Genomic DNA, 15,524 nt, shown 5'->3' on the forward strand with positions numbered 1-15,524 from the left:
CCACGGGCCCCAGGATTGGTCCGGGGATCTGGAGGAACTGGGACTGGGACTGGGACTGAAACTGGGACTGGGACTGGATCAAACTGGAGATGGGATCGCTCCATTCTTCTGCAGTGGCGGTTTCGCTATATTTTATACTGGAGGATTCCTCTTCCACACGGGATGTCCCATCTCCAATTGAAGATAAGCTATCATCAGTACCCCAAGAAGATACTTAGACTGTATCCTAACCGATCTCTGTGTAATTCTTCCCCATTGTCCTTTGAGGGGATAGGATGCAATCCTCCCTGGGGGATTCTCAGCTTATCTTGACTCTATCATTTGCAGACAATCTTTGATCGCTAATTCGCCACAGATAAACCTCGCCACTGGTGGACCTTCAGAGAGTCCAGGAATATATCCGGATTAGGTTTAGCTCAACGATACAGTTTGATATTCATGCGCGCTCTGATTGGCTCCAGATAAGCAACACAGTCGGTCGCCGTCCGCCTTTCCGAATTCTCCCGGCTCGGGTTGTTCCTCTTTCTTCTCTCTCCGTCCCAACTCCGTCTCAGGCTCCATTTCCATTGCCTTTTGCCTTCGGAGGCCGAGTATCGGGCCCTGTTCGGTGTCCCCGAAACTGTCCGAATTGTTTGAGTAGCTTCTGCTAGTAGTGGTCTCTGTAGTATTTGGGTCTGCCCAAAGCCCGACTTCTTTAACTAGCAGAGCTGCAATAATACCTAGGTAAGACCTACTGTACCGTACCCTGTAGTCTTTTAATTAGTTATACTAGGATATACTAAGAGTCCAGTTGGACAGGCAGTAATGGTCATCGATCCACACCCGTGGGGCTGGGTCCGCTGTGCCGCGGGGGGGGGGTCTGGCCTTATCGTAGCCTCCTGTCATCGCATTAGATACAACTTGACAATCACGTGAAATTAAATGGATCCCCTGGCAAACTTAGATTCAGCGCTTGGACGTGAACTTGGACTTGGACTGATCATTCCCGTATTCTTTTCGGATGCCGGACTACTCTCTGCCGGTGCCGTATTACTCCCGGAAGTATGGGAAAACGAATCTCCTAGGTTTCTCATAGAACCTGTACAGGGTATACCTGTTTGCCTTCAAATTTGAAGTAGTCGATTGATGGAATTATTAGTCAATAGCTAGCTTATATCGCTTGATCCTTTCACCTTTCTCTGCCAATCATATTATCTGCTCCTTTCCACTCCCCTAGACTAGTCATGCACCCCAGCAAAGCCATCGCTAGAGTGCCGCGTGGGTCACAACGCGTGCTAGAAATGGAGTACATACACAGGCCCGGGGCTCTTCAAGGCTAATTTTGTCGTCATTTCCTGCATCACGCGACAATCAATAGTGTCGACTAAGACTTTTAGTGGGCCAAGCCGCATATTCCGGGGTAGCTGAAGGAAGCATCGAGATGTGGCGCTAACCTGAAAAATATTGCGTGGATAAGATTGTATGAGATACTTATGCAACTTCTCATCAATTATTGGAAATATGCATATCACGTAATTTAAAAGTGCTACAACAAGCTAGAGTAAGTATCCAACGTGGTCGATCGTCCCGTACCGACCCTACCTATGACAAACCCTCTGCGCATTCAGGCTTTTCGAGCTTGATAAATACTATCTACAATGGTTCGCGTCATATTCAAGTGAGTCCACCCACAAAAGTCATTTTCTGAGGTAGTAATATCTGAACACACTTCAACAGTAATACAGAGTCTCTCTCAACCCGATTTGTTCCATAAAATACAGCTCCGCGTGAGTTCCAGGCGTCTTTGTGCTAGATACATTCTCCCAAGATCACTGGGCAGGCTCAATGCTTCACTCTTTTATGAGCAGCTTGCGAAGAAGTCGAACGGCGCTTGGTCTTACCACGCCATTGGCCACTATTAATACTTGTCAGCCCTGATGTGAAGGCAAGCTGAATATTTTGTTTGCAGAATGCACTTACCCGTGTAAATTCGCCCCGTTTTCAGTCTCTCCATTCTCCGGAGTCTCTGCTGCAACATGGCCATTTTCTTTTCCGGGGCGAGGGAATTTAATCATAACCTTAGTCTCCAATTTATCATCAAAGCGACGGTATGCCGCGGGTGCCTGTTCAATATCAATCGTGGAAGAGAAAACAAAGCCAGGCTTGGCTCGGCCATTTTTCACGAGTTCAAGCAACGGCTCAACGAATAGTTTGCTGTCCACCGTACCCCCGCGCAGCGTCAAGTTCTTCTCCCAGAAAACTGTCATGGGGAAATCCATCGTGGGTGAAATGGTGTTTCCCCGCTTCACGCCGTTGGATGTCGGTAGGGCGAAGTGCACTCCAATCACGCCGACACCACCACCCACACTCGTACACTTGATTGCCTGTGTCACGACGAATGCTTGTTCATGTTTGAGTTTGCTGTTGAGGCATTCCTCTCCAACACAGTCCACCGTGCGTTGGACACCGTCCGGTTCCCGGGCAAGGATCTGTGCCGATGGTTCGCCTTTGGTAAAGTTGATCGGAATAGCCCCGATAGAGGCTGCGGCTTCGAGGCGCTCTTCAACATGATCGACGACATAGACGCGAGATGCACCCCGGAGAAGGGCAGAATACGCGGCGAGAAGGCCGACAGGGCCGGCGCCGAAGATAGCCACCGTATCCCCTGCCTCAAAGCCGGACCAGGTCACTCCGACCCAGGCAGTGGGGAAAATATCGGTGAGAACTAGGAAGTCTTTATCTTCTATATTTTCATGCTCTTCGCCAAGGATAATCAAAGATTTATCTGCGACGGGGACTCGAACAAATTCGGCTATGAAGGGAATCAGTCAGATTCAGGTTCGTTTAGAGAGCTCATCATCCTTGGAATGTGAAGACATTCATGACATTTCCAAGCAATAATTAGATGGCTCGATGGAACTCGAACTTACACTGACAACCTCCCAAAACCCCAAAATCCTCGCCCTGTCCATAAACACTTATTGGGGGTATTATCTCTGGCTCGACATCCAGCAAGCCAGTATCGGGACAGTCTGGAATGAGGACTCGATCCCCAACCTTCACGATCTCCACAGCAGATCCGACTCGCTCCACAATTCCCATAGCCTCATGCCCAAGAGAGTAAGGAACCTTGTTACTGCCGAAAACGCCGTGGTAGTTGTGGAGATCGGAGCCACAGATTGCCGCCGTTGTAACGCGTACCACAGCGTCTGTTTCCTTGACGATGCTTGCCTTTGGAATGCTGCGCACATTAACTTCGTACGGCTGCCCGTCGAAAATGACGGAACGCATGGTTTCTTTCTTGTGGATACTAGTAGTTTCGGCCATGATTTCAGGTTATAGAGATGAGTATTCCAAGGTTTCAGTGTTTTTACTGAGTTTCTGCTTAACCTTTGAACAAAAGAGCCACTGGCAATTTATAGTCAATTAATTTTCGCAAATACACGCGAATTACTCTGGGTAGCTGAAAAAGCTGAGTAATATTTTAGTCTGGGACTATTTTGGCGTGGGGGTGGTATTTTGCCTCCAATTCAATTTCCCTTCTCGGAAGCTGAATAGAAAGGGGCTGACGTGAGCCCTACAGAGTAGACGCCTCTTTAATAAATCGTTTATTATTCCATTAACCTGGGCGGCCTTGAAATTTCCATACTACTATCTATTCTGGAGTAAATTGAATATCCCAAAGTTCAACTTTCGGTGTCGGTTCAAGTTCCGTCGGTATACGATGAACGAGTCTCAATCTCGTAAGCACTGTGTTCTGAGTGACAGATTACATGTGAAGGGCCATCTGATGGTGTATTATCTCTTCTTGCGTGGTATCTACTGAGGATGAGGAATTTGAAGTGGAAGAAATTAAGAATCAACAATCTATTCTATTCTATGAATACTACTGGTAAGGAGTGTCAACCAGGTCAACGGTTTAAAGAAAGATCATCCCAGTCATAGAGTTACTTATGCGGGCTCCAAGAGATACAACCCCCTCAAGATACCAAGCATGCAGGAGGGCCTCTAGCGTTTCTATATTTGAAGGGATGGAAACCTTCAAGTTCTAATCTCAGATCCCAAAGTTCCGGTACAGCTTGGCATCGCCTTCCATGCCCTGATCGCATCATATGATAAAATGCTTAGCTTTGTAGTAAAGGCTACTTGCAATCAATGTTTAAAGAAACCTAATATTAGTAGTACCTAGGTATAAACTGAATCCGAATTTCTCTGATAAATACGTACCCTAGCGTTAAAGGACATAGTCATCTTATCTAATATTGATTGAAGCCCTGGAGCCAACACGAAGAGCGATATTTAATAAACTGAAGGAATCATTCTCATTCTCGTTCGGCCGGTTCTAGAATTGCCTTAGAACTCGCTTAAAATTACGTGGAAGAAAGAGACAAACGAAAAGTGGCGATCGGATGAGAGTGGAGAACAGAGAAGAGAGGAGAGAAGCCGTCCAGATGCGGAATGCGATCGATCTGACTTGATCCGGCATGGCCTGGCCTGGCCTGCCGAACACAATATGAACCTAATCCCTAGATGTGGATTTATTTTCCCTTCCTATTGAGCTCGAGATTATTTAGTCTATGACCTCGTGAACTGAATTGCTTAAATCTTAATTCATTCTTCAGTAGCTTATATTGCGCATCTAGATCCCGTTCTCAACCCTATTCTAATACTGTAACATCTTGATCAAAGACTTTTGAAATCGACCGTTAACATGCAATACAAAAATCTGCTAACATTTCTCGCTCTTGCAAGTAGTATGGCAAGCGAGACATCTGCGGGCGTGTTGCAGAAGAAAACCTGTGCATCTTATGGCAGACAATTCTGCTGTGCTGTGGAAGAAGTCCCGGATAAAGAAATTTTGCCTAACCTGTATCTTTTTGTGTATGGTCTCGGTTGTAGTAAGTTATAAAATCTCCTTGGTTACTAACCAGGATGCTAGTTGCTGACTCCAGCCTCGCAGAGGAAATCTCTGATGGCGACAGCTGCAACCCGGCATCATCTCAACCTCATGGAATATGCTGCACAGCTACTGATACTCAAGTACATGATGCCCATTCCATCTTCTTATTTTCTTTCAAAAGCTAACCATCATGAAATTGAACAGACTGGCCCTTTCGGCACCGTCTTTTGCTACACTCACCACGCTTAATTGAACGGCGGAAGTCGAAATCAGTTTAACAGGACCCTGTTAATGAAACGTAGGATATTGTCTAGGTGCTGTCTAGAGTTTTAGGCATGAAAAAGTGAACTTAATCTCTTTGTTTGCTAATAAATTGGAATAATTGAATATTACTTGACTTGAAAGCTATTCACTTTATCCAGCAAAGATGTTTTAACATCCGCGGAGGGATAGTACGGTACTGGTAACTACTAACAGTAGTACAAGTGACGAACAGCAAGAAGTGAGAATTAGTGATTACTTGCTATTTATATTGCCTCCCCTATCTGTCATTACAAACATTTCATTATATATATTTTCAAGCCGGTCGGAGGAGCCCTGGAGGCTGCGCACTTGGGCACGATCAACCGTTCTCCGTTCTCGTGGCCATTGTGCCCTCCAGTGCTCCTTTCGTCTTGCTTTTTATGCTATGCCCCCGTACTTAAATTCTATGCGCTACCAACTAAGTGATGTTGCTTGTGTCACCCTGATCGAATTTTACTTCCATTAGGTATTCCGTCTTTTACTAGTTAGATGGATGGGGCAGTAATAGTCATCATAGGCGTATGTGTCATTGGAAGGCGCTTATTTCAAAAGGCTTCATGGCCACATATTGACATTTGGTACTAAGGGATAAGTGTAGCTCATGCAATCATATACAGTATGTAGATATATTTTGTTACTTATAATATCATAATACAAGCCCTGAGTACGTATCTTCAAATTGCTTTGTCGGCGCATCATACGCCGTCGTTATCAAGACTAGCTTAGTCGCCACCCCGCTTGATGGGCATCCTAATTCATCCCAATTACCAATTTCAACTTGCATATGCTAGAACTGGAAACATTGAGCGTCGGGGGTGATATCATGGTTAAAAAATCTGTCAAATCGTGAGAAATGGAGATTTTGATCATTCTTCTGAAGCCGGGAAAAGGAGATCGCTATCAAGATATCCACTGGCGGATGACCTTCAGAGATGGTTCAATCTTCGCTAAAACCCCAAGTCAGAAACCAGTACCAAACCATTGATCGGATTTACATTACTATACCGCTTGATCGATTGTGTCATCGTTTTTCCTTCGAAAAATCGAAGATTTCCCGATCGGACATACCGTGAGAGCGATGTGGAGAAGAAAATGCTCCTTCCAAGAGCATTTCGCAGCAATCCACCTTTGGCCCGCTCCGCCACAACAAAATCCATGCAGAGAGGAATAAATTTCTTCAAAGGTTCGCTTTTACGTGTCAAATATCCCCTATACCTTGCTGCGTCCTCTACCATTTGCTTATAATCAATTTTGCTCTATGAGAATGGCATCGTCACTTCCGGGACCTCGTCAACTTCCCGACTCTCAATATGATTTGTCTACCTACTGGGGCCGAGTCCGCCAATGTGCCGACCTAGCAGATCCAAGGTTAGCTGCAAAGGCTCCTACGAGCTGTGAAATGACCGTTAATTGCTGATATGTGTATTCAAAGGACTCTCTTCACTTCCGATGCCGAATTGAAACATGCGATCAACCTACTGACCATTTATAAAAACGACCACGCCAAAGTGATGCGAACCGAACTCTGGCAAGCCAAAAAGATCGTCGATTCTACGCTGCACCCCGATACTGGCAAACCAGTGCTTCTGCCTTTCCGCATGTCATGTTACGTGTTTTCAAACCTCATTGTCACAGCCGGAATGTTGATTCCTGGAATGAAGGTCAGTTTATCATTATAGCTTATAAGATGCGAGATTCTTAACAGTCTAAATTGCTCTCGCGTAGTGGAGGGGAATTCTAGGATGGCAGATTGCAAACCAGTCTCTCAATGTTGCTATCAACAGTGCAAATGCCAATCAATCCGCACCACTTTCAACCGAGGCAATGATCAAATCCTACTTCATGGCTGTATCTGCATCTTGCTCCGTCGCACTGGGTCTTAATAGCATGGTGCCGCGGATTTCGTTTCTGAGCCACCAAACAAAGACAATCCTAGCTCGCCTTGTCCCATTCGCTGCTGTCGCTAGTGCTGGAGCACTGAATGTTTTTCTAATGCGTGGCGAGGAAATTCGTCGTGGAATTGACGTGTTCCCTGTATCTTCAGTCACAGGAGAAGACGGCCAGGAAACGACGGAAGTTTCTGACAAGAGCCTCGGGAAGAGCTCGAAAGCAGCATTCATTGCCGTGGGCGAAACAGCTACTAGCCGAGTGCTCAATGCCATTCCTGTCATGGTGGTGCCATCTCTGCTCCTATTGAAGATACAGAAAACGGAGTGGCTAAAGAAGCGACCTTCGCTCCTTATGCCGGCAAATATAGGTAAGACTTGATCTAGTCCTGGCGAGATGGATGACTGCTAATCGACCAATCAGGTCTTGTTTTCATAACCACGAGTGTCGCTCTTCCGTTCGCTCTCGCAATATTTCCTCAGAAGCAAACCGTTAAGAAAGGGTCTCTAGAAGAGAGGTTTTATGAAAATGGCCGAGAAGAAGAATTGGTTGCATTTAACAGGGGAATTTAATCACCCCAGTGCGAAGTCTTCTATATTTTTCTAAATAATTCATTTCGGTGCCCGCGATTATTTGATACCTACTAAGTAGACACTAGAGACAAAAGTCCTATCCATAGCTTCCTTCAAACACTATATCATCCAAGATTCATGCCAGTGTCATTGTATGTAAGCAATGAGCCCTCTGAAAAAGGTCATCACTCTTGCATTACAATACATAGCAAAGATAAGGGTCTCAGACAGCGACGATTAAAAAGGACCTCGAGGACTGGCTATAGATCCCCTCCTTAAGCATTGAAGCCCGTGATATACCGATGTTCATTCGTCTCCTCCAAAACCTCCAATTTCATCCCAACCTCAATAAGCCCCTCATCTCTCGGCGCACCTAACATCCCAAAACAAGGCTTCCACCTAATCCCCTCATCCACCCTCCTATACGAAATAAGCGTATCCCACGGCTGCTTCTTATGCTTGTCCGCAGTCTCAGGATCAACGTTCGGAACCTGGCACCTCGCACACCTCGCAACGACATCCAAATCAAGCGGCATTAAGGCTGAAGAAACATCATTCCCAGCAGCACTTCTTACTATCCGCACCGTTTTCCACGAATCCTCCACCCAGGGCATTTGACCCCGAACAACAATGTTAGGCCTAAATCGCTCAACAGTAACAGGATCAGCGTCAATCTTCCGTAACCGCGCATTCAACTCCGCAAGCGAAGCCTCCGACGCAATCAAGATGGGGAAAACGTCCGGAAACCCCGTGCTCTGCACCCGACCTAGTAATTCCGGCGCCCCATTCCCTTTCAACACGCGAGGGGTGGGACCCTTATACACAAGCGAGACAGGCCGGCCCAGAAACGCCGAAAAGGGCGCGTTAATTTTCTCGCGATAGATGTATCCGTCCGTGTCATTATCCCAGATTTTAACCGGGGCGATGGATGTATTTTTCGCTAGCCAGTCCTTTGAGGGGTGGGCGGGGATGCGAATCGTTTTGCTTCTGGATTTCGTTGTCGGGATGGATATTAACAGGTCTGGATCGGGGTCGGAGCTTAGCGCTGTAATGATACGTGTCATGGATGGGATTTGGCGGATTGTGAGGAATTCGTTTGTTGATGCGTCGACTAGCATCCATTTTCTGTCGAGGTCGAGGCCGTGCTCTTTTAGCGTTGTGCTTTGGACTTCGAAGCCGCGGCAGGACTTTATTGGGTATATTCGTAGTGAGACGATTTCGCAGGATTGTTTGGTGCGGGTGCGCCAGGGGTGCAGTAGGCGGAGACGGGGGAGGGTTGAGTTTAGTGGTGTTGTATTCCATCCCTTTGGTAGTTTCGGTTTGGAGAAAAATAGATATGGGACGAGTAGGATGAGTCCTAGGATCACAGGGGTGGTTATTGAATATACCATTGTGGTAATGAGCCTTGTTGGTTTCTCATTTGCAGGGTGTATTGAAGGAACGGAATTGTTGAAAGGGAGGATGAAGAGAGAGGACGAAAGCTACGGAGTATGTGTTTTGGAATTGGCATGAGTAAACAACTGTTAAGAGCCGGCTAGTTCAAGTGCGGATTGATAAGTGGTCGCTTTGCCGAGACTAGTCGCTGAGGAATGAGAAGGAAAATGTAGGAATTTGGACAAAAAGAAGTACAATTACCTATGGAGAAGCTTTATAAATACGAAAAAAAAAGGATGTTTAATGCTTGAATAATATTTATTCCGAGATTCACTGTGAAAATTGAACTGGTATTTGGGGAATATGCTGTGAGATAGATGGTCCTAATAAACACCATGCAAGGACTATGTGCGAGAGAAAAAAAAACCCAAAGAATGGGTGAACGAAAAACAACATATCAACCGAAAAAAAAAAAAGAGTCGGAGTCTGCGTAATGTAACGAAAGCATGCGGAAGGTCATCAATTCAAGGAAGCTCAGTCGTCGCACTGATCATGTTACGGGTGGCTTCCCGTCAATCCAGCAAATCACCATACTCTTGATCAAAGCGATGGCGATCGCGCGACCGCGCTCGATATCGGCATCCTCAGAAGCTCCAGGGACGTGCAAGAAGAGGATGCTCCGGTCCTGATTCGCGCGGTACGCCAAGGACAGGCTAGTATAATAAATGAAGTCACACAGGTAGTGGCCCGCATCATGGGAGATACGAATGTCAGTATCGGGTGGCGCAAGAGCCTGCCACTGTTTCAAGAACTGGTCGTTCGGTGGATAAGGGGTCGCGAGCGAAGTGGAGGCAGCAGAACCACCCGAAGGGCCAGGCTTCAAGATAGATGGGAGCCCCATCTCTCTCCACCGCTTCTCGCCATCTTCGTAGCCCGTGCGCCCGTTGATATCGGTGATGTTGTAGTCATCACGATGAGCCAGCGCCTCCACTGAGTAGTATAGGCGTGGCGCGGCGATGCCAATATGGATAATGAGGTCTGGACGCTGGCCGCCGTGCGCACCGGCGTACTCCTTCAGGATTGCTGGTAGCTGTTCCCGAACGCTGGCGTATGCTACCAGGATCGGAGTGGGGTGGACATGGAGGGAGATACGGCGGTTGAAGGAGCCGTCCTTAGAAGGGAAAGTGAAGGAGGAAGGAAGCGATGAGGCGATCAGGTAGGAAGCATTCACGAGGTTGGATTTGAAGGGCTGGAGTTACACGATCAGGTCAGCGATGTTCGGGATCGGGATCATGAGAGATCCGAGTGTAGATCACTTACGCCGAAGCCAGTTACCAGGACGGATATCTCGCTGGAAGAGGGGTCAGGGTGAGGGGTTCCTGTTAGTGTAGTTTGTAATGGCTGTACGACAGGGCCAAAGTCTCCCATGATGAAGTTCAAGTTCTTCTGGTTCAAGTTGTGAACATGAAAGAGGAGAAGCTGCGGGGGAGGCCAATGATGCGGGGGCTTGGCGGTGGTCGGGGGCGGTGGATTGATACTCTCTACTAGTAGTGTAGAATCTAAATACAGGGATAGGAGATAGACTCGGAATGGATTATTATAGGTCTCCAAATACTAGAATATTAGGAACTTGAAGATTTGAAGACTTCCTTCTCGAAAGATTCCTGATATACACCATCTACAGGTTGCTGTATCGCTGTCCATAACAGCCCTTTACTAGTAGCAGCTGTACCTTAGCTAGCCCTAGAGCTAGAGGTGGTATTTGATACTCTTTACCACTGCAGAGTAGCAGTAGATAGATACACTTTGAATTTAGACAATGCTCCGTACCAATCGAACTACGTAGTACCTCCCTAAGAAATCCAGTTCTATACGGATTCTATACGCGATTCTATACGCTATACGTCGCATCCCTTGTCTCCCAGTCAATCAAAGTTCACCAATTACCCATATCCCCACATTTTATCGATTGATGCTCTCCAAAGATGCCATTTTAGGGAAAAGCCCCAGTCTCGTTCTCGTTCCACTCCACGCACCACCCACACTGAATCTCGGAGCCTTTCACTGCCGTACTCAGACCGCTTGCACACTTCTTCACGACTCGCCTTGGTTTCGGCGCCTGCCGCTTCCGATCGCTGTCATGTGGGCCTGAGTGTCGGCTACACAAGCCCCGAACGATCAATCTATAACTGAGTTATTGTGACTGGTCGGTAGTGCTGAGCCCGATGGATTTTAAAGTTGTTTCAAGTTACCTTGGTATATAGTATTAGCCCTGCCGCTGGAACTGGGGTAAAGTTCAAGTTTGTCATAACCCCCTGTGCATACTAGCTTCAAGGTCAGGTTGCTTCCACGGCTGGACTCCCTATAACTATTTACTATCACCAGTACTAGTAGTACCTACTCATAGTAGGTAACTATATGATCAAGTTTCCGTCATGGCGGTTTTCACCGAATTGATCCAAAGTCCCTATGCAGTCCAAGGTCTGGTCATCTCCCTTGTCACCGTGCTCCTCTCCATATTTTGGCAAGATCTGGCAGACGAAATCCCCCATCGTCGAATCCCCCTAATCGGCAAGGATGGATGGGATCCTCTCAATAAGAAGACCAGGCAGCGCTTTACATCCAGTGCGCGAGAGTTGATCCTCGAGGGATTCGCCAAGGTAGGATGAGAGTCCCAAACCTTCGAGGTCAGAATCAAACACCGGCCTCAAACTGACCGAATTGAGATAGGGGGCCAATATCTTTCAGCTCATCTCTGTGAGACCACTGATTATCCTTCACCCCAAATATATCGACGAGATCAAGAATCACCCCCATTTGGATTTCCAGGGTGCTGTTGAGAGGGTAGGTGGAGCTTCCACCTGGGGAATTCTCCTCCCCGGGCCCCTCCCACTTGATAAATATAGCCATGGACCTCGGAAGCTGATAATAAATCCATGGATAGAACTTCTTCGACAATCGCATCTCCGGATTCGAGCCATTCCATGCTGGCGTCGGCGGGCAGGTAACTGTCGATTTGGTGCGGACCAAATTGACCCAAGCACTCGGTATGTCGGCTTTCACACCTGGGCACTCGGACCGGAAAATAAGTAGAATATACTAACTGAAGTACCTAGGCTCATTGACGATTCCACTATCGAAAGAAAGCGCAGTAGTTGCAAAGGAGATCTTTCCCCCTACAACCGGTATGCTATCCTACTACCCAGGCCCAGGAAAAAAAGAACCAAAATCCTCAACAAAGGTGACTGCCGGCAATATCTTTCTAACTTTTATCACAACAACTTGAAGAATGGACACCATACAACTTCTCCGCAAAGATCCCCTATGTCGTCGCGCGTCTCTCAACTCGCGCCTTTTTAGGCGAAACGCTCGCCAACAACAAAGAATGGATTGACATCTCGGTCAACTACACCATCGACGCCTTCAACGCCGCCCGTGAACTGCGACAGTGGCTAACTATTTTGCGTCCGGTGGCGCAGTACTTCCTCACAACAACGCGGAAACTCCGAAGCCATCTATCAAAGGGGAAAATGATCATTGATGCAGAGATCAAGAGACGGCATCTAGCTGCCGAAAGCGAAAGCGAAAGCGACAACGAGCCCCGACTTCAGGACACATTGGACTGGTACGAGCAATTGTCTAAATCATCCGGTCGACCTGTCAACGTGTCGAATGGCCAGATCGCGCTGTCAATGGCTGCTATCCATACCACGTCCAATCTATTGACGAATGTTATGTATGATCTCGCTGCGTACCCAGAGTATATCCAGCCACTGCGCGACGAGATTCTGGCCGTGATAGCTGAGGACGGATGTTTGAAAAAGTCCAGTCTATTGAAGCTGAAATTGATGGACAGTGTGATGAAAGAGACGCAGCGAGTTCATCCCGTTTCTATGGGTGAGTCTAACTCGAACCTTGGAACCTGAACCTGAACCCCTCCAAGCTTCTTCATGGAACCTACCTTGAAGAACTAGTATAACTTGAGTTTACTAACTTTTGAACTTCCAAGTCTCCCTAAGCCGCCTCGCCAAAAAAGAAATCCCCCTCAGCGACGGAACAATCATACCAAAGGGCGCAATGATCGGCGTATCAACACACACAAACACAGACCCAACAATCTACCCCTCGCCCGAGCTCTACGACGGCTACAGATTCCACAAGAAGCGCCAACAACCCGGCAACGAGCAGCGCTTCCAATTCGTCACGACCTCGCGCGAGAGTTTCGGCTTCGGGCACGGCGTGCACGCTTGTCCGGGCCGCTTCTTCGCGGCGAATGAGTCGAAGATCTTTCTTGTGCACTTGTTGCTCAAGTATGAGTGGAAATTGAAGGGTGCGGACCGTGACGGTGACGGTCATGCTGGGCCCGGGGTGGCTGCTGGGCGGCCGGCGAATTTCGATCATGGGACGGAGATCATTACGGATCCGGGGGTTGAGTTGCTTTTCCGGTCCAGGGGGGTGGTGGAGATCGACCTTGCTGCGCTTGGGGAGTAGGGATTGGCTTGACGACGGTTGATGCGAGACATTTTGGTGGGAAGATGCAGGTTGGGGTGGTGGGCTTGTTTTGTGATTATCCCTTGTTCTGCGGGTTTGCATTTGTTTTCTTGTGGGGTTGGGGTTGTTTATTGTTGCTGTGCATGCATGAGCAGGTTCTTGTGTCTGTTTGCAAGTAGTGTTTGATGGGGATGGGGTGAGAGGGAGGGAGAAGCAGTCGTTTGTTCATGGTGATATACCAGGTCAATAATGAATGAGACCCTTGACGGAGAAAGAATATTCCAAGGTTGATTTATATGAGCTGCCCGAAGTTATACTTGGAATTAATCAATTGAGATCAGAATCACCATGGAGACTACTCGGTACTCAGAACGATGATTGATGTCACGTCAGAAGTGTAGCTGTACAAGATGTAGATTCTATCGTACGCATACGGAGATTTCGGACGGCAATAGGTGCCAGTGACGTGATGTTCTCGGGATTTCAGCTCCTCCACAAAACACAGATGACTCTGAATTCTCGAATTCTCGGAGTCACCGAGACGACTCGACTCGAGATTCACACCCGGACCAAGTTAACGCGCAATGCATGTCGTGCAGTATCCCCATCTGCTGCATGTAGTGCAGCAGCAGGCCGGATGGCGATATCAGGTGACTGTATTGGATACGGTTATAAAACGCAACGCGAGACGCGGCAAGTGCGCGCGACGCGACGCGACGCAACACGACGATCCGGATGGGGTTATAGTTATCTCTGCCTCACTCTTCACCGCACAATCAGAAATTTGAAAAATGGTGGAAGGAAAAATATCAATCCTGAATTAAGTGCAGATCTACAACTGTATCCCATTCAAGTCAAAAATAAAAATAAAATTCCAACACAAAAATCAACTGTTGACATAGTTCACTATACAGATAAATGTAGACACCCCTTGGGCAATGGGCAGTGTGTAACTAATATGTACCTAGGTAGGTATGCAACGTGCAATGCAGAACGGACGCAATGGACATCAGTGGGAATCGGTGGGCATGGGACGGCCCTTGCAGAGTCGAGGTCAACCTTAACCGAGATGGGTGTGCCTGCCCTAGAGTACTAACTAAACCAGGGTACTCACTATACTTACAGTAGGTACTTAAGTTACAGAGTACCTTAGGAATACCGTACTGTATACTGTACCTAGGTACACAGCAATCACGCATGCAGCATGTAAGGTCGCACTCTTTACTCGACAAACAAACAAGAGCATTCCATTCATAGTCATAGGCATAGTCATTGTCATTGGCATAGCCATATCCATATTCAAGTCTTTCGAGGTTTCCAAGTTCCTCTGATTTTTTTACTTACTTTTTCAAGTTATTAGTACTTGGTGTTACGGTGGGCCTAGGAGTACCCGGTACCAACACCCGCAGCCACCACACGCAGGGCCCCGAGGTACCAGTACCTACTGAGTACCTAGTGTTAACTACGCAGTACCCAGCACACCCTTCTCCTCTCCCCCCCCCCGAACGCCTCACTCTCGGCGCCCAACCTCCCGCTCACTCTTCACCTCTTCACCTTCTCTTTCCCTATATTCTTCCACCCTTTTGCCCTCCCCCCCCCCCAACTCCCCCTGCGAGAGTTTCGCAGTTCTCTTTTTCTTGTCGTTTTTGGCGTTCGGTAATGATCTCCTTTCCCTGCTCATTTGACGGGATGGGATCGCAGTGGTGATTCGGTGTCTGGTGATATTGTATTCAGTTCGCGCATTCCGCGGAAGATACACTTCCCCCCCCCCCAGTACAGCACGTTTTGATCACACGCAATTATCATTATTCGACCCTCAATTTCTTTGACACCTCCGACTTTTCGTTCGACTCTTTTTATTTCATTCTTCTTCGTTTCCTATTTTCCTCACGAATCACGATTATACGCGACTCGCGCGCTTTCACCCTCGAGGCCGCGACATACATTCACATTCACCACCTCGGCCGACGCCGACACATTCTCTCCAAAGTTTACTCCCCCCGCACATTCCAGTGTGA

General features: G+C 47.5%; 6 protein-coding genes across 6 annotated transcripts; 3 read left to right on the forward strand and 3 right to left on the reverse strand.

Annotated features, from left to right (window-relative positions):
* Positions 1-1,955: 1,955 nt before the first annotated feature.
* N7533_012700 (glutathione-independent formaldehyde dehydrogenase) lies at positions 1,956-3,306 on the reverse strand (the record flags this gene model as incomplete). The annotated part of the gene is made up of 2 exons (XM_057109350.1): positions 1,956-2,791; positions 2,910-3,306. 2 exons carry the CDS (start codon positions 3,304-3,306, stop codon positions 1,956-1,958), a joined length of 1,233 nt encoding a protein of 410 aa, XP_056954451.1.
* Positions 3,307-4,690: 1,384 nt separating this feature from the next.
* On the forward strand, positions 4,691-5,583 carry N7533_012701 (uncharacterized protein; the record flags this gene model as incomplete). Its single annotated transcript, XM_057109351.1, has 2 exons — positions 4,691-4,877; positions 5,462-5,583. 2 exons carry the CDS (start codon positions 4,691-4,693, stop codon positions 5,581-5,583), a joined length of 309 nt encoding a protein of 102 aa, XP_056954452.1.
* An 863-nt stretch (positions 5,584-6,446) lies between these two features.
* Positions 6,447-7,641, forward strand: N7533_012702 (sideroflexin family transporter; the record flags this gene model as incomplete). The annotated part of the gene is made up of 4 exons (XM_057109352.1): positions 6,447-6,550; positions 6,615-6,843; positions 6,908-7,439; positions 7,493-7,641. The coding sequence occupies 4 exons, from the start codon at positions 6,447-6,449 to the stop codon at positions 7,639-7,641; spliced, it is 1,014 nt and encodes a 337-aa protein (XP_056954453.1).
* Positions 7,642-7,916: 275 nt separating this feature from the next.
* N7533_012703 (MOSC domain-containing protein) lies at positions 7,917-9,032 on the reverse strand (the record flags this gene model as incomplete). The annotated part of the gene is made up of 1 exon (XM_057109353.1): positions 7,917-9,032. One exon carries the CDS (start codon positions 9,030-9,032, stop codon positions 7,917-7,919), a length of 1,116 nt encoding a protein of 371 aa, XP_056954454.1.
* A 533-nt stretch (positions 9,033-9,565) lies between these two features.
* N7533_012704 (putative pyroglutamyl peptidase type I) lies at positions 9,566-10,443 on the reverse strand (the record flags this gene model as incomplete). The annotated part of the gene is made up of 2 exons (XM_057109354.1): positions 9,566-10,264; positions 10,336-10,443. 2 exons carry the CDS (start codon positions 10,441-10,443, stop codon positions 9,566-9,568), a joined length of 807 nt encoding a protein of 268 aa, XP_056954455.1.
* A 1,007-nt stretch (positions 10,444-11,450) lies between these two features.
* N7533_012705 (cytochrome P450) lies at positions 11,451-13,506 on the forward strand (the record flags this gene model as incomplete). Its single annotated transcript, XM_057109355.1, has 6 exons — positions 11,451-11,675; positions 11,746-11,859; positions 11,960-12,062; positions 12,132-12,200; positions 12,304-12,912; positions 13,025-13,506. The coding sequence occupies 6 exons, from the start codon at positions 11,451-11,453 to the stop codon at positions 13,504-13,506; spliced, it is 1,602 nt and encodes a 533-aa protein (XP_056954456.1).
* Between the last annotated feature and the right edge of the window lie 2,018 nt (positions 13,507-15,524).

Source organism: Penicillium manginii, assembly GCF_028828005.1.
Source record: "Penicillium manginii strain IBT 31320 chromosome Unknown utg000009l:1.0-3297300.0:1.0-3298630.0, whole genome shotgun sequence".
NCBI lineage: Eukaryota > Fungi > Ascomycota > Eurotiomycetes > Eurotiales > Aspergillaceae > Penicillium > Penicillium manginii.